The sequence below is a fragment of the Rhipicephalus microplus genome, chromosome 5 (assembly GCF_043290135.1).
Source record: "Rhipicephalus microplus isolate Deutch F79 chromosome 5, USDA_Rmic, whole genome shotgun sequence".
NCBI classification, from domain to species: domain Eukaryota; kingdom Metazoa; phylum Arthropoda; class Arachnida; order Ixodida; family Ixodidae; genus Rhipicephalus; species Rhipicephalus microplus.
In genome coordinates, this window is record NC_134704.1 from 152,213,149 (window position 1) to 152,240,376 (window position 27,228).

At 46.0% G+C, this 27,228-nt stretch overlaps 1 protein-coding gene across 4 annotated transcripts in view; it reads left to right on the top strand.

Moving 5' to 3' along the window:
- Positions 1-27,228, top strand: part of LOC119174163 (F-box DNA helicase 1-like) — a 158,934-nt gene that overhangs the window by 57,191 nt on the left and 74,515 nt on the right. For all 4 annotated transcript variants that reach the window (XM_075896078.1, XM_075896077.1, XM_075896075.1 and 1 more), the window contains exons 8-12: positions 1,294-1,372; positions 7,976-8,065; positions 10,668-10,899; positions 24,546-24,711; positions 25,421-25,557. In XM_075896078.1, coding sequence (XP_075752193.1) covers positions 1,294-1,372; positions 7,976-8,065; positions 10,668-10,899; positions 24,546-24,711; positions 25,421-25,557 — 704 coding nt within the window. The remainder of the gene's footprint in view (positions 1-1,293; positions 1,373-7,975; positions 8,066-10,667; positions 10,900-24,545; positions 24,712-25,420; positions 25,558-27,228) is intronic.

Genomic DNA, 27,228 nt, shown 5'->3' on the forward strand with positions numbered 1-27,228 from the left:
CTGTTCTGTGCACGTGGAGTGTACAGCGTTTTGTAGCTGCTTCCCAACAACGATACAAACATGTTCACACTTCATCTTTGTGGCAAATGTCCTTTTAATCGACAAATGCAAGTTCAATTTTTTTAAGAAGGCAAATGAATTTATGAACTGTTTTATTGAATAGTATGAACAGTAAAGTGCGAACTTTGTTAATTTTCAGTAACAACATAGCCGCAGTAGATCCTAGTTTTTTGCAAAGTTTTCAACAATAGATATGCAACCCTATGCTCTACTCACAGATTGAAACAGGACAGTTCAGGGTTGAATAATGCACATAATTTCGTTTCCACTGTCTTCGGTTCTGGTCATATGCTGTCATATTGGCGCAGCCAGCTCGAACGTGTAGGTCAGAGCCAACATTATCTTTAGAGATCAGGTTCGCGATGATTTGACATCGTCATCTCAAGAAATAGTGAATACTAGTTGCGATACCCAAAAATATTGATGTATAATTTGAATAGGCTTCAGCACGATTTAGACGAAGACCAAGGAGACACAAAATACAGACGAGCGCTTTGTGAGCGCTGTGTCACCTTGGTTTTCATCTGAATCTCGCTGAAGCCTATTCGAGTATGTACCAACCAGCCGAAGTCAAAGTGCTATTGTATCATTTGAATTGATGAATACTACACATAGAATTTGCACTTGAAAATTGCATGAAAGGGTCCCTGAAACACTTTTTAAAAATTGAGAGTTTTGCCTACATAGAACTGTTGGTAGTTATTCAATGATGTACGTAAAGCTTTTGCATTAGAGCTTCGCACCACTTTGCATGCGTCATTTACTAACCACTTGTGGGCTCCCGTTAGATGGCGAAAATAGTGGCCGACTGCAACAAACATTAAGTTAGCATATGCTATTCAAAAACCCCAGATTATCACACCACTCGCGTCATAAATGAGGCTAAGCAACTTGTGTCTAGGGAGCCTCCTTATCAAAAGTTAAATGCTACCCAAATAAATGCTGCCTTCTCTTTAGCAATGGTTTTGTTTCCTCGACTTCACCTAGCAGTCATGTTCACTGGTGATTAGTACTAGCAGATGTGACAGCAAGCATCGTAATGGCACCATTGTCGTGTTGTTTACGCCGTTAATACGCTTCATCATCAGGGAACACTGGTGTTCACAATGTCTCACGATAACGACACCCCTGCTAGGTGGGGAAGGAGAGTGAAACCTGCCGTTAGGGATGAAGCTTAGTAGCCTGTGGCAACGTCCAATGAAATGATGAACACTAATCACGCCACACTTACAGGGACCGGTAAAACGTCTACACTTGTGGAATATGCCAGATTGAGGCCTGCAGCCAAATTTCTCTGCATCGTCTACAACAGGTAGGCTGCACTGTTAGACTTGAAATTATGGATTGATTGACTGATAATTCGTATGCAATAAGGGGAGGGTGCAAAGTACGTTTCGGGTTAAGGCACAGTGGTACGCTAATTAATTTTTGGGATATGGTTGTGCAGAAATATAATGCACAAATGGAGCTGGAATGAGTGAGCATTTCTTTATACACGTCTGTTTTCCAATTTCATGTCCATCAAACCTTTGCAAAGTTGAAAGAAGTTATAGGCAGTCACAGCAGCAAGATGGCCATCGTTATTTTTGTCAATCAGCGGGATGTATTGGACCTACATATGTTTATACGGCCATGAAAATATTTTTTTCACGTGGCATCGTATTATAGTCATAGTTCATTGCTGGCTCTAAATTCAACAAGATCGATCTGTTTAATTTAAAGCATAGTTGGTTTTTACTGCGCAATCATTTTTACATCTTTTTACATTCTCAGTGCTTCATAAAGAGAGCAACAGAATACCAATCAAGAAGGGTGTAAGGCAGGAGGACACAATATCCCCAATGCTATTTACCGCGTGCTTACAGGAGGTTTTCAGAAGTCTAGAATGGCAACAGTTAGGGATAAGAGTTAATGGAGAGTACCTTAGTAACCTGCGCTTCGCCGTTGCCATTGCATTTCTGAGTAACTCAGGGGACGAATTGCAACTCATGATTACGGAGTTAGACAAGGAGAGTTGAAAGGTGGGTCTTAAAATTAATCTGCAGAAAATGAAAGGGATGTACAACAACCTCGGAATAGAGCAGTGCTTCGAGATAGGTAATAGTGCACTTGAAGTTGTAAAATACTATGTCTACTTAGGGCAGGTAATAACCGCAGAGCCGAACCACGAGATTGAAGTAACTAGAAGAATAAGAATGGTGTGGAGCACATTCGGCAAGCACTCTCAAATTATGGCAGGTAGATTGCCACTATCTCTCAAGAGGAAGGTATATAACAGCTGTATCTTTACGCAGCATAAACCTGGAGATTTTACAAAGAGGGTTCAGCTTGAATTGAGCACCACGCAGCGGGCAATGGAAAGAAAAATGGTACGTGTAACTTTAAGAGACAAGAAGAGAGCAGAGTGGATTAGGGGACAAACGGGGGTTGAGGATATCATAGTTGAAATAAAGAAGAGGAAATGGACATGGGCCGGGCATGTAGCGCGTAGACAGGATAACCGCTGGTCATTAAGGGTAACTAACTGGATTCCCATAGAATGGAAGTGGGTTAGGGGAGACAGAAAGTTAGGTGGGCAGATGAGATTATGAAGTTTGCGGGTATAAATTGGCAGCAGCAAGCACAGGACCGACTTAACTGGCGGAACATGGGAGAGGCCTTTGTCCTGCAGTGGAAGTAGTCATGCTGATGATGATGATGACATTATGAGTCAACAACTGTATTCTGAATTCAAGGTTTTAATGCATAGTATCATTTGTGCACTGTTACTTATTGTTGTGTGGAAGTCCCCGGGAAGCTAAATTTAATTTGTTTTAAACATTATCTCATTAAGAACATTCTCTATCCTTACCACGCATCATGCTCACTGCAAGATGTGTCAATTGAATGCTCAGCGCACTCGAAGCCTTTCAAGATTAAAGATCCTTTGGAGCAAGGAAGTCGATTATTGAGTCCTCTTTAGGCTTGTTGCCACTGCCACCATCCATCCCAGCTGTCATTATGCGTGCCAAAAAAAAAAAAACAATGCAGTGAATACATAGCACGTAGAACCTGTGTAACTGCTTAGATGGCTACTTTGCAAACTTTTGAGTTGCCAGTACATGCATCTTTGTTTTCCACTCTCACTACATTGTGTGCAACTCTGCCATCAGTATGTCACATGACGTAATGTTATCGGGGAAAAATGTAAGGATTCTTGTTTTTAGAGTCAAGTTTAGTTTGTTTTCTTCTTTGACGTGGCAATTCGCATTGTTAATCTGTGGTTGGGTTTTTACATATGAATTTTTATTATCTCGTTAGATTCAGTACTTTGTCATAACCTGCTTTGTTATATAGTAAGGTTGATTGCATACGTACAGGGGTCTCACCATAAATGGAACCTCAGGGGATGAGAAAAATGGGTTCCGTTTTTATTAAAAGCTCCATTTCCTGAGAGACAAAGCTGAAGGATTCACCTCTGTCCGCTGCGGTGGTGTAGCGGTTACAGTGCTCGACCACCGACCTGATACTCATGGGTTTGATCCTGGCCACAGCATTTTAGTGGAGGCAATATGCCCCATGTGCTGGTCGGTGTCCGTGCACGTTAAAGAACAACAGACAATCTGTGTGTCCGGAGGCCTCCACTACGGCGTCCCTCAGAAATATATCATGATTTTGGGACCACAGATATTATTATTATTATTATTGTTAGTAGTAGTAGTAGTAGTAGTAGTAGTAGTAGTAGTAGTAGTAGTAGTAGTAGTAGTAGTAGTAGTAGTAGTAGAAGTAGTACATTTAAACCTGGATATAGTAAAATTAACAAATTCGTTGTAAAAAGAATTTCGTTATATGCAGGTTCAATGCTATACAACGCAAGGGGGGGGGGGGGGGGGCAGGTGGTCACATTTTGGCGAGTGTCAGTGCTTTCAATGCGAAGGGACTGTGGGAAAAGAGAACTTTTCTCTGGAGCGGCCGTATTTGCTCACGCCAGCGTTTTGTAGGAGTTCAGCGATATCGGATTCAAAAGAGTTGGCTGCCAGCCTTACTTTTTATAACATTGCAATTTTTTGCCATCACGTTCATTGCATTGCATTCAACGCGTCCTCATGTTGCCAGGACTAATCGGCTAATCGTGAAAGCTACAAGCCTGCGAACTTGCGGCGCGACACAAGAAGGAAGCACGTGACGAGTCGACCTCCGAAGATCGGCCATCACCGTGGTCTCAGAAAGTTTCCATCAGCGCCTAATCTGACATCTCCTTGGTGGTGACCACATAGTGGTCCGAAGTTAAGAAAAATCAGTGTCGCCGCAAGGACGAAGCTATGAATGCGATAGCAACTAGTTGGAATGTAACGCTGAGAATGGCAAGCAGATCGAAACGTGCAGCGCACTGCTTATGAACAAATTATGCACGAAAAAACAAAAACACACAGGATGAGAGCGCTCGACATTTAACGCACTGTTTAAACAAAACTGAGGCACGAAACGTAATCACAGGTAGAGATGTGAGTGCAACCTAACAAATTCCTTAGTTTTTACTTCGCTGTGTTTGAAAAGCTCACTATTTTCGCAAACGTCGCCTGTCTAGAGAGTGAAGTGATCTCTGTGTGCCCGGCAACTAAACGCAATCGTTCCGGTCAGATTTGAAGGCATGCGATTCTCCCCACTGAAGGATAAGCGCTTACCCACAAGCACCTCCCATTTGCGGGGCAAAGTATGCATGGGAGATAAGGGCGCGTCGGTGCAGCGTGACAAGCTGGGTGCAGAGCGCGGGAAGATTTTTTTTCTTTCTTTCTTAAGTTTTCATATATATAAAATACGTATACATGTGACGCTACGATGACTGGGTGACGTGGCCAGGCTCATACGCCATCTTTATTCCATTCTCACTTCCTCATCTACTTCTCCTAACCATCTCTGCCTTCTTACGTCACAGGATTCCCCCTCCCCCCCGAAAGAAGTTGCGTCAGACGAACAGAAATTAAAAACTGAACATGCACGGCTTAAAAGTGAACACTGTCAAATAAGGGAAAATCCTTCCATGTCCCAGAAAGTTTCCGTAAACACACTTTAGCTTCACAGGAGAGTGCAGCAGTCCTGTAAGTGCTGGAGTTCTGATGGGCGAGGCTGACTTGTTGCGTACTGGAAAACACAAGTACACCTTGAACGTGGAAACTGCAGATGATGAAACTGATTGTATACTTGCAAAGAATGAACGTGGTGTGAAGGCTTTGGAGAACCAGCAGCATGATTTGTGTAGGCATCATGCTCTTTGCCTTGATTGGTACACATGCAGTGCCACCCGTCTGTGTCTTTGTTGACCAAGACTGATGCGGTGATTTCTGTGTCTTTGCATAATACAGGGTGGGATTTTGCGCCTTCTTCGTCGCTTTGTGTCCTGTTGTTTGAACAGCTTTGATTGTAGACTGAATCTTGACCTCTTCTAGAGAAAACTTGTGCGATGTTCCTTTTTGCGGAAATGTTTTGAATTATAAGACTTGTTTGTCTTAAGCAAGACCTAATTAATTTGTCGTCACTTTACTTGACCCGCTTGTAGACGCCTTTGTTTAATCCTCGAGTGTTCTTCCAAAGATTTTTCCGTTCGTAATCGTCCTTGCTGGTGTAGCCCATGGAGACTTTGTTGTTCTTGGGCTTGCCTCTGCTGGCATTGATGGTATCCATGTAGAAAGAGCTGAGGTGGCAGCCGTTTTTGACCATGGCACTGATCTTCTGGGCAACCTGATGTGGTGTCCAATAGGCAGATGGTAGTCAGTGGACTGTTATGCTGAATTTCGGGTAATGAAGGTTGTGCGCTCAAATTTACTGGAGACTCTTCAGAGGCTCTTGTGACGCCATTCCTAATGGACGCTTCTGGCTCTCGGCAATGTGGGCGATTTGATGTTTCCGAGCCTCCTGTGTTGTTAAGACTCCAAGGTGTCCGTGCACTGGATGGTGACACCACAGCAGGCGTAGTTTGCTCAGATTTCAGTCGGAAATGTTTGTCTTTCTGTGTAACTAACAAGTTAAGCTGTTCTGATGCATGCATCTGCACAGAAGGGCCAGAGCCTGGCTGAGTATCTTCAGGGTTCCTTAGCTCTATATCAACCGTAGTAAGCATGTGAGATGCGAGGTGAGCGCTGTGAGCAACTGAAGAGCCAAGCGACGGAAAAGTAGGAGGTGGTCGAAGTGCGTGAGACGGAAACTACTGTGCACAAAGTGGCTCCCTAATGTGAGTGCTACGGTGCAGTGATGACGTAAAAATTGGTTTTCGATCGAGCAGTTGCAAAACGCGGTGCGGTGGAGGGTACACTCTTCCTGCAAACAGATCTGGCTGCCTTTCATTGAGAGGGTGCTTTAATTGCTCTTGTTTCAAAGGCCGATTCATTTTTGGTGTCCCAATGCGTGAGCAGTGCTTTTGACTGCGGCGACCGAGCGCGGTTTCCTGTGGATGATCGGTGATAAGCGAATCTTCGTCGTAGTCGTCGTCGTAGTCGTCTTTGTATTTTTTAAACCAAACGATCATTTCTTTTTTGATCTTTCCCCATGTCTCGTCGTTTTGAAATATGTGGGTGAGGTAGAATCTGAAAGCCTCACCAGAGATGTAGTCGGTAAAGTTGATGATCATCTCCCGTTCCGAACATGATGCAGCGGTAGCGTTGAGCTCGAACAGGTCGAACCAGTCCTGTACAGGTCCATCGTCCACTGCTCCGGTGTACTTGGGGATGGGAAGGTCAGTCGATGGTTCTGTCATGATGCCGGTAATTGCATGCGGCTAAGATCACCTCTTCTGTGGTCGATATTCAGTTGAGGCATATTGCCGGTGGTTTCGTGAATGATGTGAGGCTGATGAGCGGCGGCCAGGTCTTCATCATGTCGGCTCGTGTGACGCTATGATGACTGGGTGACGTGGCCAGGCTCATACACCATCTTTATTCTATTCTCACTTCTTCCTCATCTATTTCTCCTAATCATCTCTGCCTTCTTACGTCACATACATATACGGTGAATAACGGTGGCGGCAGTGGCAAAAAACCAATTAAGACTGTCCATATAATTGCTATCGCAATGAAAAAAGCTAAGCCGAACGTTGTCAGGGGCCACGCCATGTGCGCGCATTGAAACTATGCACGTGTGCACGCCGTTGAAAGCGAAGAGCGCACGACACGGCTACAGACATGGATACTGTGGAAAGCTATTTGGTTAAGCGCCCTCCGTATGCAGCACGGCCGCACATATGCGACGCTAACTAAAAGCGTGGCACTGCCAACACGCAAAAGTAGTTTTGTTTCGGAGGTGGGGGGCACACCCGCACATGCACCTGCTGTGGCGACAATGGCAACAATGCCGGCTCGTGGGGTGCAGGCCCACCTGCCCGCCTCATGCTTACCCACGCTCAATAACCAGCGCTCACTCTCGCCTGGTGCATCATGTGTGCTGCCGCCGCTTCACGCTTCATTGGCAGCGGGGCAGCGTGGAAGATGCATGCTCGTACCAAAATGCCAAAATGCGAAGTGAAATTCTTAGATTGCCCATGGGGAAAATTTGTTATATCAAGGCTGTCTTCCGCTGATACTTTGTAACAGAGAGGTCACAAATACACGTGCTTTTATGGAGCAATGGCAGGGAATAGAAAAACTTCATTATATTGAGGAATTCGTTATGTGGAGGTTCATTATAAGCAGGTTTAACTCTAGTTGCAGTAGTAGTAGTAGTAATAGTAGTAGTATTGGTGTTATATTATTATTATTATTATTATTACTACTACTACTACTACTACTACTACTACTACTACTACTACTACTACTACTACTACTACTACTACTACTACTACTACTACTACTAGCTGGGCCATGTTCATTACTACATTCATGAGCTAGATGATTTCATGTGGTTGTCCACTTTTCCGTGTGATGTGATTCCATGTGATTGTTTGCAGGTCTGTATGTGATATTGCCAAGCGCACATTTCCACCCAACGTGACCTGCACTACAGCTCACTCACTGGCATTCCGGACAGTCGGCTTTCTGTAAGCTTCTTTTGTGGACCTCTGTTCTTGACCATGTGCTAGGTTACCGTTACGAACATTTTGGCACTGCCATTGAATTACCAATCTGCCCAGCGTCCATATAACAACGATCACAAGAACAAAGAAAAAACTTTCCTCGCCATCACCTAGCATCAGGGCAGCAAATGCATTTCTTATCTTTATTTTTCTCGCAGCTCTCATGTCATCTGTGGTGCTTTCATGGCCGAAACATAAGTTTCTTAAATTCATTATGATAGTGGCTTATGGTGTTTAAAATGAAGATAACCTAGTATTTTCTCGTCTGTAGTCCTTAGTTTCTTGTTTATGTGTGATGCAGTGTTTTATTTATTTTCAACATTTGAAGATTAGCTATTATATATATGTAGTCAAGAAGATCCTCCGTGAGCGGTCACAACGTAGTTTATTTCGACGTTTCGGCCTCGATTCTGGCCTTCATCAGAACTGAGCCTGATGAAGCTCACTGTGGTAAGCCTGATCGCTGCATCCGTATCAAGTGTGTGGTAGCAAAATCTTTGGAATTTTTTATGTTTATCAGAAACAAAAAAAATAATTAACAGTGATGTGTGACCCTAAAAATCTGCTCTGAACCGACTTGCATAGCTCAGGGGTGGAAGTGTTGTGCCAATTGCGCCATTCTGCACCAATCTGAGCTGCAGCGCACTAACATCAATTTCCGCGATAATTATTGATTGGAAATGTAACACACCCGATCTAGCCGATTGTCATCGTCGACCGAGCAACACTGAGCGTTGACTACACAAACCACGCAGTCGCATCCACATTCAGTGTAGTTTGATGACGTAATTTTGTTTCTTCGTAGGGCTTGCTAGTGCTCGTCTTATTGCTGTTGTGACTGTTGTTTTCCTGCAAAAGTGGTGGCACCAACGTCGGTAACTATGAATTATCTAGTAATGCAGTGAAAGCTCGATGATTTGTACCTGCCGGTAGGGCGGCATGATTATGCACTAAACGGCAATGCAGGATTATAAGTACAAATGCGAATCTCTAGGCCTGTGCCATTGCCACCAATAAACAGGTACGGTACCATGGCAGATCTTGCCTAAAGTATCCACTAGAAAGTCTTTTCTTCCTGTTTGCCAAAATGCGGAAAAGATACTGAGGCTAGCACTCATAAACAGCCGTTTTATAGCGTGCAGAGGCGACACTAAGGAGCATTTCAGAACTATTACAATGCCTCGGATATGCAGTGACTGAGATGGTGACAGAATGGACACTTTCGGTTTCTCGCGATACATTTGTGCGCTTATCTACTGCGATCTGGGACTAATCAACAACTGGCAGTTTTATAGAAGCATAGAGCAGCTGTGCGGACTCTTATCATCTCCTGGTTAGTTGCGTGCAGCGTGGCGTCTATGCTGCCCACGCTGTTGCTGTACCATGCGCGCGGATTCCCCGTGGGGATATAGGTGTTTAATCTGCCCGGTATTCCGGTAATGCAAAAGCGTGGTGTATTACTAAATGGTACGTCCCGTAGCTGTCACCATGTCAAGTGGTGCCATCTACGGAGTATAGAAGAGAACTTACAAACATGTAATCCACGACCTTCAAGATTTCAGGAGCGCTCTCACTAATCCTACAGCATTGGTTGTTTGGGTAAGTATTTCGAAAACAGTGCTGAAGCGGCACGAATGTTCTACTGTTCAAGGTTAAGGACATGTATCTCAAGCAAATGCCATTAGCAGTTTTCAAATGTAACATCAATTAACTATTTAGCAGCTAATTGAAGTTCAGCATTTACTGTACAGATACTAACAATCAAAAACAAAGATGCATTAAAAATAATAGAACACTAAAAGAAATCTGATGGCAGCTCTTCAGGCATTATGTATTTAACTTCATAACGGGAAAAACAGTATAGCTGTAGCTATCCCACATATTGATGAATTGCTGCACTAAACAAGCATGGTGAGTGAAAGCCTATTTAGAGGAAATTCAAGAAAAAAATTATATCTCACTTTGAACCACATGTAAAGATATAATTGAAATATTTTTATTAGATGATTAGTAGCCACCAGGGATAATAACATGCATGCCTTCTGCTGCAGCATGCGTCATTCAGCAGCATGTCTTAAAAGAGTATTTTTGATAGACTTTCTCTCAACATATAGTTTGTCTAGGTGATATAAGTTGCTTTTGGGGCTGAAATACCAATCCAGAATGTAAGAAACTTAGTCATCAGTTGTGGCAATATCTGTATGGTTATAAAGATAGTATCATCAGAAAATTGATTTCCACACGATTTTTTTTCTGCAAGACCATGTGTCCCCTTAACAAAAGTACATTAGGCTTTAGGTAAACTAGGTTAGAAATATGGAATTACTATCATGTAACCAATGTACGTTTTAAGCAGATGTATATTAAGGAACGTTTTACTCTACCTGCCTATAACACAGTCGACCCCTGCAGTCAATAAGAACTATGCGTGTTAGGAGACTAATAAACATTTCATAAAATAACAAAAAACTGGTAACTTAGTGGCACAGAAACCTCCTTAGGTAGTTAAATAGGCATGTATCTTTGACTGAACCAGCGTTGAGCACTGGAATTACTGCACGTCTAGATACAAGGCGAAGCTCTCGGCCAAGATACGGGTGTTGGACGTCAGCAAGCTGGTGCCGGTGTCATCGTCCACGCGCATGCCGCGGCTGCGTTTTGCAAAGTTGGTGCTGAGCAGCTTGGAGAACTTTCTGGCCTCGGTCGACCTGCAAATCACTGTGGCCCACGTTCCAGACCATGTAGTTGCCCTCGAAGAGTATGGCCGGCCTGTGCCCGTGCACTCGACTGACCAATCGGTGGGTGCTTTAAAAGATTTGACTGTTAGTGTTTTGACATAGAAACCATTGTGAGAGCGCAACTAAACACGACACGCAAGTAGAAACTGACGAGGACAGGCACACTCGTCGAGAAGAGGTACGCCTATTCTCGTCTGTTGTTTCTAGTGGGTTCTGTTTAGTCGCGCTCTCACGATCGTTTCTAGGTGTGTGCTTTGTAGCTGTTTTCCAGTGACACTGTACACGGCGCTTCCATAGAGATTCTTGCATGACAGCAGCGATGTGTGGTGGCATAGTAGGAGGTAAATGTTTGAATGGTTGAATATTCGAGCACTTTGAATGTTTGAACAAATATTGCACTATTCTATTTCCCCTTGATGCAAATTCAAACTTATTGAACGAATAGCCGTGCATTTGACCACATGTATATCGTTCAAACAAGAGGTTTCAATGCAGCGTTGGGCTGCTATTTTGTGAAACCACCTATCCAGAAGAAATCTGCACTGCCGCAAAGTCATAATTGAAAGTTAAATGTAAGTTTGAAATTGTTTTACATGGGCTTATATGTGCTAAGTATTATAAATTTTAAAATGTAGCATATTTTAAAGCTTTTTGACTTGTGCTCTATTACTATTCAGATTCCACCATCATTAAAATTTGGTTTCTAATTGTAACCATAACAGTCGCATTTGCACATACAGTAGACTCTCAGTAAACAGAAATCTGTTAAACAGAACGACTGCTTAAACGGAGGAAATGCCTCTGCTATGTTTGGTTTTGGGCTTTTATTCTGCACCCTTGTTCATATTTCAGTAAACAGAACTCCTAAATAAATAAATAAATAATAAATGGAACATATTTTTCCAAACCCTTCAGGTTCTATTTACTGAGAGTCGACTGTACTTAGCACCGATTCTTAAAAATATTGTCCAAGTTTGTTGGATCATGGCAAAAATGCTCATTTTGCTTTATAGTTTGTGATATATTATTTGAAATACTCACTTTGAAGTTATTCTACAAAATTGCCATGCGCTTCGAATGTTATATTGTTCACCCATCCTCAGTCAAATTTTATCCAAGAACAGCTGAAAATGCAGCCTCCATGCCATTAGTTGTTCATACGACTAGAGGCCATGTACCGTATTTACTCGCATAATAGGCGCACTTTTTTTTTCAGAAAATCCGGCTCGAAGTTAGGGGTGCGCCAATTACGCGGGGTAAAATTTTCGAAAATTTTTTCAACTTGGTTCTTGCACTTTAAATCTGCACACTTGTCAAGTAAAAGGCGACTTTATCGTTTACCAATTAATTCAGCATAAAACAAACATACCTACGTACCTTTTAATGAACAAGCGAGAGCCGTCAACTGCGCACACACACGTAAAATTTATTTACACAAAAGTCGTAGCTGTTCCTCCTTTTCCCTATTCGGAGTCCAAGTCGGAGATCACACATTCATCCTCGCCGAGCGGGGATTCGTTTTCGGTGTCTGAATCATCCGCACCCCACAACATATCATCCTCACTCGCATTCAGTGCGTTCGAGATACCTGTCTTCTTGAAGCTTTTCCTGACGACTTCGTCGGAGATCGCCTGCCACGCTTCCACGATCCAAGCGCACAGCATTTCCACAGGCGGCCTCTTAATCTTACCACTTGTAGTCAGCTGATCTTGTCCTCCAGCCATCCAGGTGGTGTACAGCCTTCGAACATTGTCCTTGAAAGGTTTATTCAAGGACACGTCCAAAGGCTGCAGTATCGATGTGAGGCCGCCCGGAATCACTGCCAGATCTGTGCGCAGCTCCTTTAGCTCATCTCGTACGGGGTCTACTAGGTGCCCACGAAAACTGTCCAGGACAAGCATCGACGGCAACAACAGACCACCCGGCCGCCGACCCCAGACTGTTTTCACCCAATCCACCTTGAGTTCCGCGCTCATCCAGCCTTTTTCCTGGACTCTGACGTAGATGCCTTGAGGGAATTTTGCCTTTGGGAGCGTCTTACGTTTAAAAATAACGTAAGGCGGTAGCTTACGCCCATCCGCTGTCACCGCCAGCATTACGGTGCATCGTTGTTTATCAGCGCCAGACGTTCTGACAATGACGCTCCGTGCACCTTTCTCCTCCACTGTCGTGTTCCACGGCATATCAAAGCAAAGGGGGGTCTGATCAGCGTTGCCGATCAGGGACAAAATGAAGTCTTTCTGCTGTCGGAGCTTTATAACAAAACTGTGGAAGTCCACCACTTTGTCCTCATATGCTGCGGGCAAGTGCTGGCACAGGGTGGTCCGTCTTCGCAGTGCGAGGCCATGGCGCACTTCCCCATGGTGGAACCAAAGTTCAATACACGACCACAACATACGCACACCGCTTGCAAAATGGCGTTTCTTTCTTTTTCTGTGATGGTGGTGGTGGCGATCGAGCCCCCGGCGTTGTACACGTGACCTCCAAAAAGCGCGGCGATTTGGGGGGTATCAGTAATTGATGGAACAGCCGTTTTTTTTTTTTCGCTCATGGTCGCTTTTTTTTTTTCAAGTTTTATTTCGACAAACACGTTGGTTAGGTCGTTGCACTTCGAATTTTTTTTATTTGCTCATCGATTTGCCTTCTTTTTTTCTTCAGGGTACGGGGACCGCGTTCCAACTGTACCGCTGGGGGGTAGAATCGTTTCTGATCACGGCCAAGTTCGGGGTGCGCCTATTATGCGCGGAATTAAAAAAAATCGAATTTTCCGCGACCAAACTAGGGGTGCACCTATTATGCGAGTGCGCCAATTATGCGAGTAAATACGGTATTTACACTTGTTGACGCAGAGTGATTGATAGTAAGCTTGCAACGGCTAAGCAACATCATTTTATGTATCATTTGTTAGCTCATGTCAGTGGGATGCATATAGCTTAAGCTTTGCCTCTTCACCAGCGATCATACGCTATGGCGACAGTCACGGCCAAGCAAGGACCCACAGCGCGAGCGGCCTCCTTGTTGGGTAGCCCCACTCAAGAGTTCGACCTATTTCAGATTTTGGAAACTTCGCTACAATTACCCTGGGGTCGAAGAGGGAGCCGCCTGGCGAACTAACAGCTTGTTACTATGAGCGGGTCATGATAAGTCTTCAGGCGCTCCACGTTGACGATGTCGCCCCCGCGGCGGTGCATGTCTGAAGATTGTTCGACGGGTTCGACCAGATAGTTGACCGGAGATGTGCGCTCGATGACACGGTAGGGGCCTTCGTATTTGGGAAGTAGTTTGGAAGAGAGGCCAGCTACTGAGGTCGGGATGAAGAGCCATACAAGCGCACCAGGAAGGAACATGGGCTCAGAAGTGGTGCAGCCATCACGAATACTCTTCTGCCGCTCTTGCGTTGTAAAAGTCTTGGCAAGCTCGGGACACTCTTCAGCAAGCCTGGCTGTCTCAGAAATAGGTGCACACTCAGATGTATCCGACATGTATGGGAGTATCGTGTCCATGGTGTGCGGCGAGTGCCTTCCGTACAGCAAGAAGAAATGTGCAAAACCAGTCGTGCTCTGAGGGGCAGTGTTATAGGCGTAGGTGACGAAGGGCAGTATATTATCCCAATTCGTGTGGTTGGCAGCAACGTACATCGAAAGCATGTCGCCGAGGGTGCGGTTAAAGTTTCGGTGAGGCCATTCGTCTGCGGGTGGTAAGCTGTAGTTTTGCGGGTGGACAGAATGGCACTCCGTCAGAATGGCTTCGACGACTTCCAACAAGAAGACACGGCGTCGATCGCTGAGAAGCTCTTGGGGTGGTCCGTGGTGCAGTATGAATTGATGCAGCAGGAAGCACACAACATTGCGCGCAGTAGCCGCAAGGAAAGTGGTGGTTTCGGCATATCGCGTTAAGTGGTATGCGGTAACGATGGCTCAGCGGTTACCAGCTGACGTCAGAGGAAATGGTCCATACAAATCGATACCTACACGCCCAAACGGACGCTCAGGGCAAGGTAACGGTTGCAGACCGGTGAGCGACATGTGTGCTGACGGTTTGAGGCGTTGACAAGCGAGGTAAGAGTGAACGAACTGTTGCACGTAGCGGTAGAAGTAGTGTACTCGAATGCAGTAGTAAGTTTTGGATACCCCAGAGTGCGCGCATTGCAGATCAGGATGGAAAGATTCACATATCTTCGACCGCAGAATGCAGGCTATCACGAGTAACCACTGCCGGCCATTTCCGTTGTAATTGCGTCGATGTAGGAGGCCGCCACGGATGGCAAAATGTTGAGCTCGACGACACAATGGTAAGCGTGGGTGGTGTTGCGGACGCAAGTCTATCAGCAGGGCGATTCAATCATCCTTTCGCTGTTCGGTAGTGAGGATGTCAACATCGATGGCAGAAACAGCGATTGAGGTTATGGAGCAGGGCACGTCGTTTTCGGGCAGAGGAGAGTGCGAGAGGGCATCGGCGTCAGCATGCTGGCGTCCGTTGCGTTACAGCCTGCGGATGTTGTAGTCTTGTAAGCGAAGAGCCCAACGGGCGAGACGGCCTGAGGGATCCTTCAATGATGACAGCCAGCATAGTGCATGATGATCGGTGACGGCATTAAATGGGTGACCATACATAAGGTCGAAACTTTGTAAGGGCCCAGACGATCGCCATGCACTCTTTCTCCGTGACGATGTGGTTTGTCTCGGCTCTCGTGGGTGTATGGCTTGCATATGCTACGACATATTCAGGGAATCCGGGTTTGCGCTGCGCCAGGACAGCGCCAAGGCCTACACCACTGGCGTTTGTGTGCACCTCCGTTGGGGCCGCCGTAGGGTCGTAGTGGCGTTCAACGGGAGGAGACGTCAACAAATGGCGCAGCTTTGCGAACGCATCGTCGCACTCGAATGACTACAAATTGAGGGGCCTGTTACTTCCAAGGAGCTTCATCAGCGGTGATATGATCGTGGCGAAGTTTCTTATGAAGCGTCGAAAGTTTGAGCACAGGCCCACGAAACTACGCAGTTCTTTGACGGACGCAGGTTTGGCGAATTTGGCTACGGCCTGAAGCTTGGCCAGATCAGGAAGAATGCTGTCCTTGGACACGACGTACCCTAGGATGGTGAGTTGCAGTGCTGCAAAGCAGCACTTCTTCAGATTTAGTTGCAAGCCGGCATTGCTCACACGTGTGAAAACTTCTTTTAGACATAGGAGATGCATAGAGAAATTCCGAGCAAAGACAACGACATTGTCGAGGTAACACAAGCACGTGTGCCATTTCAAGTTGGGCAGAACGATGTCCATCATCCGCTCAAAGGTCACAAGTGCATTACATAGACCAAACAGCATGATGTTGAACTCGTACAAGCCATGGGGTGTGACAAAGGCAGTCTTTGGTTGAGCGTCGTCAGCCATGGATACTTGCCAGTACCCGGAGTGCAGATCAAGAGAAGAAAAAAACTCGGCTCTGTGAAGGCTGTCAATCGCGTCATCGATGCGCGGCAGTGGATAAACATCCTTGCGAGTGATCTTATGGAGCCGTCTGTAGTCCACACAGAACCGCACAGAACCGTCTTTCTTCGCAACAAGAACAACAGGAGACGCCCATGGACTGTCCGAGGGCCGAATAACGTCGCATCGGAGCATATCCTCAACCTGCTCATTAATTACCCGATTTTTAGCAGGCCACACGCGATATGGATGTTGCCGTTAAGGTAGATGTGCACCAGTGTCGATGCGTAACAGCGGACGTGCGACCAAGAAAACTTCGCTCGACATCGAAAGAAGAACGATATTCTTGCAACAGGTCCAGAAGCTGGGAAAGCTGTACCGCCGTAAGGTTGTCAGCAATGGAGGGGCCAAATACATCAGCAGATGACGGATCAGAAGTGTAAATAGCATTGATGGGACGAGAGCTGAGACAACGCGAGTCATCGAGTACGTCCAGGACTTGTGCATCGTCGACTGGTTCCACTCTGCCGAGACATTCCGCTCGAAGCAAGGTAACAGTGTACTGGGATGGGTTGGTTACAAAAATAGCGGCGTTGCCCTGGGTGACTTGCACGGTTGCGAAAGGTACTAGCAACCCTTTCCTGCTACAAGCGCGGTCATATGGCGAAACGAGTGCAATTGTGTCGGAGAGACCGGCGCAGTAGACAGATACACCCATTGTCAAGCTTGGAGGCACTACGGTATCGTCTTTCGCGAGAATCTTGCTCAGTTTCGAGGGACTGTCTTCCGGCGTCAAATGCAAGAAGGGTGAGAGTTCAAGTTCGGCAGTGGCACAATGGATGACGGCGTCGTTGCGGGAGGGAAAATCCCACCCCAGGATGACGTCATGAGAGCATGCCGGAATGATGATAAACTGGGCGACATGCAGAACGTCCTGAATGACAACGCGAGCTGTGAACCCTGCTGTAGGATGAATGCGATTTTCGAGGGACTGTCTTCCGGCGTCAAATGCAAGAAGGGTGAGAGTTCAAGTTCGGCAGTGGCACAATGGATGACGGCGTCGTTGCGGGAGAGAAAATCCCACCCCAGGATGACGTCATGAGAGCATGCCGGAATGATGATAAACTGGGCGACATATAGAACGTCCTGAATGACAACTCGAGCTGTGAACCCTGCTGTAGGATGAATGCGATGGGAACTATCAGTACGGAGGGACAACCCAGGAAGTCGCGTCGTCACTTTTCGAAGTAAGCGGCAAAGTTTTTCGTCCATAACTGATACGGCAGCTCCAGTGTCAATAAGAGCCGATGCACGAACACCGTCCACAAACACGTCAATGACATTCGAGGGGCTGTTCTGAGGTCTTTCACTTTGCATCGCAATAGTGTTGCAGTGCTTGCCTCGGGGACTGCGACGACTAGTTTCCCGCTCATGAGCAGCCGAACTTGGCCGCATGGGGGACAAGGAACGACGTTGTGAAGACGGCGACCTTTGAGGAGATGTACCTGGGCGAGACCGCGGTGGCATAAACGGTGGTTCGTCATAATAGGGACAGCTGAGCTGGCCGGCAATAGGCAAAGAAATGGGAGCCGGCTGTACACGAGGGGAATATTTGACCGGCGAAACCGCAGGCAAAGCAGATGGGCCAGTTGTCGGGTGTGCGCCATCGGTTCGCCGGGGTAGGTCTCACCCATGTCGCAAGAGCCGATGGACGGAACGGTGGCTGCAAAGGCTGCATGGTGGGCGGAAGCTGAGGCTGAGGGGTTACGTCAACGCACGTAGCGGGAATACCCGCTGCAAAGGACGGAGGTCGAGCGGCAGCTTCGGCGCAAGTTAGAGGGGTGGGTGCTGAAACGACTTGAGGGAGCCTGGCGACCACTTGGGTGTAACTCAGGGGTGCAGGAGCCTGAGGCTGTTTGGGGTGGTACGCAGACATGACCTTTGCTGCTCGCGCGGGCTGCTCGCGCTGACAATTGACGGCGCCGTGCTCGTGCCACCAGTGCTGGCGCAGCAGCTGCAGTGTGCCCTCGCTCTTCAGCCGGATGATGGCCGCCGACAGCTCGGACCGGAAGGCGCTGCCTGCGCCACAGACGGGGAAGTGATTTTAAATGAGGAATAAAAATAAAGAGTAAAGTCAACCTCACAACTGTCTGCAGCAAAGTGGGACACCTGAGCAGTGGTTCACGCCCCGCCGCGGTGGTCTAGTGGCTAAGGTACTCGGCTGCTGACCCGCAGGGCGAGGGTTCGAATCCCGGCTGCGGCGGCTGCATTTCCGATGGAGGCGGAAATGTTGTAGGCCCGTGTGCTCAGATTTGGGTGCACGGTAAAGAACCCCAGGTGGTCTAAATTTCCGGAGCCCTCCACTACGGCGTCTCTCATAATCATATAGTGGTTTTGGGACGTTAAACCCCGCATATCAATCAATCCATTTCAGAGTTTGGAGGCTTCGCTACACAGCCAATATCTTCCGTATCCTGACTTGCAGAATCAATGAATTGATCCCCATGCACGTGTTACAAACCGTGCTCACGGGCATTTATGACCAACACCCTATGAACTTTGTCACTGCAGGTCTTCAAATCACACAAATTTCATGGCGTGTGCGCTGCTTGACAAGTCTTGACATGATATGTGGGGTTGAACGTCCCAAAACCACAATATGATTATGAGAGACGCGCTTGAGAACTCTTGGAGGACTGCGTTGGTCTCTCAGTACCTTCAGTCACCTAACGTGTGGATGTGATGGTTTTGCTAAATGCAAAATTGCTTGAAAGTTTTCTCATTGAAGTCATATTCAGTGCTAATGTTTGTAAAACAAAAGCTGGTTTAACTCATTATGACTGCTCCTGGAACACTAAAATGCCTTTCATGGAACACCTGGGTTCCGCAGAACCCAGTTTGAGAACGTATGTTCTACTGTATAAAGTAGAGTGCTACAAAACATGCAGGCTTCAATGTGATATGAATTCGCTGCAGTGTCACCTGTGAATAGTAGCAAAGAATGCTTACTAAGGAATGCCTTTAATTATATAATGAGCAGTTATATTTTTTTTATATATACTGTATTTTCTGGTGTATAAGTCGCGGTTGTTTTCTGAATTTTTCGTCGGTGCGACTTATACAACGGTGCGACTTATATACAGTCAAAATTGGGTTTGATGCCGCGGCAGCTGCGGCCGCTTCAGCGCTTCGGCAGCCTAGATATTGCCGTGCGCCCCCTTTTGCCATGCACAGAAACCGCATTTTACAAAAAAATAAAAGTAGTCGTAAATTAACTCTCTAGAAATAACACAGCTGATGTAGCTTAGCACAGAAAATAAATATTCAAAGAGGGGTGAAAATGTGCAGGGATTTTAAAATTTTTAAATGATGAAAGGCGAGTTTTGATTTCCGAGCCGCTTCCTTTGCCGTCACTTTTGTCCGCACTCATGGCTGCTGCTTTGATGCGCGCATCGCGTGTGTAGTGCCAGTCGTAGCGTGTAACGTAGGCTCAGCGGCCTCGCTAATCGACAACGGCACCATGGCTCCACATAAAAGGCAAAGTAGGCGAAGTTTAGATGCCAAGTTCAAGCTGCGTGCAGTTGAATATGCCGAAGAACATGGAAATAATGCTGCAGGGAGGGAATTTGATGTCGCCGAAAAAATGATCCGGGACTGGCGCAAAGCCCACAGCGTCCTCCGGACAATGAAGTCTACAAAGAAGGCCAACCGCGGCAAGAAGGCACGCTGGCCGGACCTAGAGCGTAGTCTGCGAACGGGGGTGCTGCAACAGAGAGCCGAAGGAAGAGGCCTATCAACAGTGCAGCTGCGCCTGAAGGCGAAGGCTCTGGCAGCGGAGACAAACACTGTGGGGTTCAATGGTGGTCCGTCGTGGTGCTTCCGCTTTATGCGGCCGAATCAGCTTGTGATGAGAGCCTGCACTACAGTGTGTCAGAAGCTTCTTGACAACTTCCAGGCGCAGCTGGAACGCTCCAGCTCATTCGTGCGGGAGGAAGTAGCGAAGAGCAACATCAGCGCGAGCCACATTGTCAACATGGATGAAGTGCCGTTGACCTTCGACATCCCGCTTGGGAGAAGCGTCACCGAGAAAGGCCAAAAGACTGTCATGGTGAGGACAACAGGCCACGAAGAGTCTCCCTTCACCGTTGTGCTCGCCTGCTGCGAAGACGGCACCAAGCTGCCTGCCATGCTTATTTTTAGGAGAAAAACCTTGCCGAAAGGTATTTTCCTTTCTACAGAGGTGGTTCAGGCGAAGACAAAGGGTTGGATGGACGAAGAAATGATGGGTGTGTGGCTTGACCGCTGTTTTTCACGTCGACTTTACGGATTCTTCCACGTGAAGCCAGGAATGCTGGTGATGGATAGTATGCGGGCACATATCACCGTCGTTGTCAAAAAAAAAAAAAAAAAGATCGGTTCGAAGAATTGTATGCCTGTAATTATACATGGCAGCATGACCAAGATGCTTCAGCCACTTGATATTTCGGTTAACCGCAGCTTTAAGGCCATCCTGTGACGTTTGTGGGAATCATGGATGTCGAAGGGTGAACACAGCTTCACTAAAACGGGGCGCATGAGACACGCTGAGTAGGGGAAGTGGCGAAATGGGTGAGCAAAGCATGGAATTCAATATCTGACAAGATCATTGTGGCGGGCTTTCGCAAGACCGGTTTGATCCCCTGTGTGACCGATGTTTAGTCCGAATCGAGCGAGTTGGAGGACGACGTGCCCGGAGTACAACCCGAAATAGCTGCGCTATTTGTCAGCGACTCGGAGACTTCGATGGATTTGATTAAACGCTGCTAGCCATCGCAATAAAGATACTTCAGACTGAAAATATTGTGTTTTGTGTATGTTGGGAAGAGCTCGCACTCGTGTGTGCAAACAGCTGGAAACTTGCAAGCGCGATGGCTGTCTCTAGCATGAATTTTCGTAGTGCTTTCTCATGACGTGGCACTCGATGGTTGGGTGAGCAGGTGCGACTTGTACACCGGTGCGACTTATATACGTTTTTTTTTTGGAAAAACTGCCATTTTGAGGGGGGTGCGACTTATGCAAGGGTGCGACTTATAGACCGGAAAATACGGTGGTAAGATCTCAATGATGCAAATTTCATGTGCCGTCATGAATTGCAATTTTAACTTACTTTACAAGCTATAACTTATATGGAAAACGCTTATTGGAATTTCATGGGACTAAAATTTGGAACCGACTACCCTTGGAAGTTAAAGTGGCAAGAAATTTTAAGCACAGTGTGAAATTATTTTGCTTGCAGCATCAAGACATACATATAGTTTTTTTTTCACTTTCTCCTGCGCTAATTAGTCCTTTTACCCAGTCACTTATTATATATGACGGTGATGATGAAACAAACTATATTTGGGTCTGTTGTGAAAATGCATATATGTACACGCGCTTATGTATGTAGTATGTGTGCATATGTGAATGTAGTATGTATGTGCATATGTGAATAGTTATATGTATAAATAATTGTGTATATATGTGTTTATTGCTAAATATGCTCTACTAAGCTGCTTTTATGTACTTTGATATCGACCGATCACTAGCCAATGTAGGCTAACGGTCGAGATATCTTGTAATCTTTTCTTTGGTTTGTAATAAAAATGAGATTGATTGATTGATTGATTGATTGAAATATTCATATCACATAAAATTCGTGTTGTCAAAACATAGCCAAATTCTCAAAAAAAAAGGGGGGGGGGTTCATTCACTTGCAGCCAAAATAACACTTTGTTGACTGCATCATCTGCTGGACGTGTGAGGCAACACCAACGAACCTAGCCACCCATATCTGATGCGTCTGTAGAACCTGTAAATATGCAAATTTCAGCAGTAGTAATATACAGCAATAGAGTTCACATAAGGCAAGCTGGTTGGGATGCTCAACCTGTGGAGATGATCTGTGAGAAGGGGCACACAGTCTACACGTGTGCCCAGCCGCTCTTAGAGTTAGCACAGCCACCATATTGGGTTTAGCCATACCACTCCTGTCCCCGAGCTGCCAGTGCCCGCTTGATTGCAGGGCCACAGGCTCACGCTCTCCCCTCTTCACCAATCCAGACATGCACATACTTTACGGGCATCGAATCGCAAACCTCTTCTCATGCTCCATTTTCGCTCCTACATGTAATTGTATCAGAATCAACAGAACTCAATAAGCTCTGTCCAGGCATAAAGCTGCTTTGCTTGACAATATGGTCGATAAGAGATCACGTAGTCGTGTATTGCAACCATTGCAGTAAGCTTGCATATGGCAAAGGAGGTTTATTAGAAAAGTACCCGACCTTTGGTGGAAGGAAAAAAAAAACTGGCATAATACGAGCATTGAAAACCTAATCGCCCTCAATGTAGTCCCCTTGGGACTCCACACACTTATCCCAGCGGTGCTGCCATTGTTGGAAGCATTCAGAGAAGGCCTGTTTTGAAGTGGAGTTTAGCTGAGCTGTCTCTGCTGCCATAATATTCTCCCTTGTCTGAAATCGCTCTCTTTTCAATGTCCTCTTGAGTTTAGCAAACAGCCAGAAGTCGCAGGGGGCTATATCAAGTATCAGGAGAGTAAGGAGTCTGTTGAACAACAGGAGTCTGACTTTAGCGTTGAAAACCTAATCGCCCTCAATGTAGTCCCCTTGGGACTCCACACACTTATCCCAGCGGTGCTGCCATTGTTGGAAGCATTCTGAGAAGGCCTGTTTTGAAGTGGAGTTTTGCTGAGCTGTCTCTGCTGCCATAATATTCTCCCTTGTCTGAAATCGCTCTCTTTTCAATGTCCTCTTGAGTTTAGCAAACAGCCAGAAGTCGCAGGGGGCTATATCAGGTATCAGGAGAGTAAGGAGTCTGTTGAACAACAGGAGTCTGACTTTACGCCAAAAAAGTCTAAACCAAGTGTGGAGAATGTGCAAAAACATTGTCGTGATCGATGCACCAGTTTCCTGTTGACCACAACTTAGGTCTCTTGCACTGCACAGCATCACGTAGGTGACAGAGGACATCTCTGTAGTACTCTAAGGAGTCTGTTGAGCAACAGGAGTCTGACTTTACGCCAAAAAAAGTCTAAACTAAGTGTGAAGAATGTGCAAAAACATTGTCGTGATGCATGCGCCAGTTTCCTGTTGACCACAACTCAGGTCTCTTGCACTGCACAGCATCACGTAGGCGACAGAGGACATCTATGTAGTACTCTTTGGTGATTGTTTGACCTTGTGGTGCGTACACCGCGGGAGTCAAAGAAAGCCCTCAGCATCACTTTGACATTGCTGTGCACTTGGCAAGCCTTTTTTGGTCTTGGTGACGTGGAATGCTTTCACTGTGAAGACTGGGATTTAGTTTCCGGGTCGTTCATGAAGTTAGGGTCACTGTTTGCGAAATCCAGCATGTCCTGTGAGACTTCAACACGAAGTTTCTTTTGCTCCACCGGGAGCAGTATCGGCACGAATTTAGCCGCAACTCTCTTCATGGCCAAATCTTTGATCATAATGGGATGTGCAAAGAAAGTGCTGATGCCCACCTCTTTCGCGATTTCTCAGATAGTCGCACGACGGTCACTTCGGCAATGGCCTGGTCATTTTTGGCATGTTGATGGCCAACCGAAGCGTGGCTCGCTCTCCACTGATGCGCAGCCATTTTTAGTCCGGTTGTACGACTCCTTAATCTGTGTGCGGCTCGTGGCATCGTCATCGAAATCCGCCTTGATCTTCCCAATGGTTTGCACTTGGCTGTCGCGCAGTTTCCAGCAAAATTTGATGCAATAATTTTCCTTTCAATTAAAAAACCGACAAGCCCACTGCACACTACCTCACTTAAAACGCTGCGTCTCAGCGGCTGACGTTATTGGCAGGCGGCAAGAAATTCACGCATGCGCACGGAGGTTCAAGGTCGGCTGATGCAAGCGTGCTTGTTTCAAATCCATCAGGAGCTCGCAAAATATAAGATTCTATACTTTTCTAACAGACCTCGTGTGAAATGAAAGCTGTTGCGTTTGTTTTCATTTCATGTTTGGTTTTGCAGTACTGACTATAGTAATTTCCTATGAACACTATCAGCACTGTACTTTTATTTCCGGATACTAATTACTGTTCTGTTCAAGAATGAAGTTAAATTGGACAATATTCTAGTTAGGTATTATTCTTAAGTGTTTGATATTCATTCAGCCTTACAGATAAGGCTTGAAAGAGCAGTTTTGTTGCCTTGGAATAATCCACTCTTTAAGAGTTCTTCCAAGCTTTTGCTCCAGGACGTTCATTTTTCGCGGTTTGTTGCAGGCAGTGTGTGAGGCAGCTAGCCAACTCTGGGCTCGTATGAAGGACAGGAACGATGTGGAGGCGCGGATGACGCATGACGGCTACCTCAAGCTGTACCAGCTGCGACAACCATCACTGGGCTCTTATGATGCCATATTCGTTGACGAAGCACAGGACTGCAACCCTGGTACAAAAATTATGAGTTATTAGATGTATTAGTGTAGGGTTAAAGTTGTTTCAATATGTATAACCTGTATAAGTGTTTTAATGTATATAACCTATATAACTGCTTCAACATGTATAACAAGGAGAAGATTTAATCAAGGAGCCTGTATTTTTAATAGATACAATCATTGATAATGAAGCTGAGTTAAGTACCTGAGAACTAACTTGCAGTTTTTAAAGAAAATGTCACAATTGTAGCAGGTTAATGGATATAAAAGAGTTTGCATTGTCATTGGCTTCAGGGCATGCTTGATTCCTCAAACTTCCTAGGAACCACAAGATCGTCCAGAAGATAGGAGAGTATAAAAATAAACATCACACTTTTCTTTTACTTCAATTAGTGGTGAAATCACCACAGCCCTGTCCAGAACAACTCTGAAGGCCTACCAGCACACTTTTCAGATGTCTCGATGCTTGTGCAGTGGAAGTTTCAAAAAAGAGCTGCTTCCTAGGGGACCCGGGAAAAAGCAAAAAAAAAAAAACCCATGACAAGGTGCTTTTCTCCCAATTCATGACTGAATTCCTGTAAATCCGCACGGCATCTGCTGTGTACGGCCATCGTGTTAAGTTGGCATGAACTTCAGAGATGGTGCCTTTGCACGATTGTGCATTGATACTGCCTTTTGGGTCTACCGGCCATGTTTGCATTATTGGTGGTGTGTTTGTTGCAGCCATGCTTTCGCTGGTGCTGAGACAACCGTGTGCCAAACTCCTGGTCGGCGATCCCCACCAGCAGATCTACTCTTTCCGGCATGCGATCGATGCTCTTTCCACTGTTCCTGCCACTCACACATTCTGCCTAACACAGGTACTGACCGTGCGATGTACCATTAAAGTAACGAGTTATTTTGGACATGTCTTTTAGGGCAGTGGGTTTGTAAATTGTGAGAATGGAATAGTTTGGTCAAATAAGGGTTGTTGAAGTCTAACGAAAAACTAGAACAATATTTTGCGTGACAGCTCTTAGCATAACTTGTGGGAGTGCTACAGAGTACAGCCACCACTTTAAAGACTTTTTTGTAATTACACTCAAACCTCATTATAACGAAGTTACATTATACATAAAAACAAGTTCGTTATATCCAAAAAAATTGCTGTAAAGGTATATTTCTAACACTACATCTATTGCAACAGTGCTCTTCATTTACGTTGTTATAGCTGATATTTCATTTTATCTGGGTTCGTTATACAGTGAAACCTCGTTAAACCGTAGTTGGCCAGAGCTCGGTGAAAGTACGTACTAAACGGTAGTACTGCTTAACCGAAATAGTGTCAGGTCTCCCACTTACCTGTAAAAAAAAAAAAAAAAAAAAAAAAAAAAAAAAAAAAAAAAAACCTTCAGGGAGTGCGATGAAAGAACAAAAAACATGCAGTAATTTATTAACTTCGGGTGACAAAGTCTGTAATCTGCATTTGACGACACAGCGACCTAGCAGCAACGATAGCGGCTCAAACTCACTTACGCTGCGAGCCATCTTTTCCGCCAGCCCCTTCTTCTCGGTGAATACCCGCATGACGCTAACGCAATGCGCAGCTTCGGGCACTGTCGGGACTGGATCACCCATGTTGTCGTTCTCATCACTGTTATTTGGCAACACTTCGACAACCGAGGCAACAATGGCTTCGTCGGACATGTCCGGAGATGTCTGCACATCGCTGTCTGCATCTCTGAAGTCGGTGAAAGAAATGCCTTCCGTAACGCCCTGCCGCTCCAGCACTTCAGCTAGCAGAGTTTTGTAAGCTTCGTCTATAATGTTCGAAGTCTGGTCGATGGTGTCACTAGCGTCATCTGCGTCCCCCCCACACACACTGAAGCCAGCACACTTGAAGCAATTTTGAGCTGTCGTTGCTTCAACCTGCCGCCACGAGTATTCGAGCTGGTTAATCGCGACAATCAGGTTGATGGAGAATAATTTGCCACGTTCAATGGCGAGAAGAAATCTGCGCAGCAGATTCTTCTTGTAGAGCTGTTTTACAGCTTGAATGATGCCTTGGTCCAAGGGCTGGGCAATTGCTGTTGTGTTTGGTGGCAGAAACGCCAACTTCACAGCCGGCAGGTTGTCTAGGGCGCCGTGCACCGAAGCGTTGCCTGAAATAAAAACAACTCTTCTCTTCTTAGCCGCGAACGGCGATCGATGCGGCGCACATACTCCTCAAAGAGTTTTGCCGTCATCCATGCTTTGGTGTTGCTGCGATAGATGACCCCTGAAAGCAATCGGGCGCCTTTAAAACATCTACGCTTCGCCGTCTTTCTAATCACGAGGAGCGGAGTTTTGTCGGTTCCAGTCATGTTTGCGCAAAACGCCACTGATATTCTGTCTTTTGCATGCTTGCCGCCGGTGCACGTCTCGCCTTTGAACGCGAGCATTTTGTCTGTTAGAAGCTTAAAGAATAGCGCCGATTCATTCATATTAAAGATGTCATCAGGTGCGTAGTCTTCCAAGATGTTCTTGAGCTGACAATTTTGCACTGCTTCGCG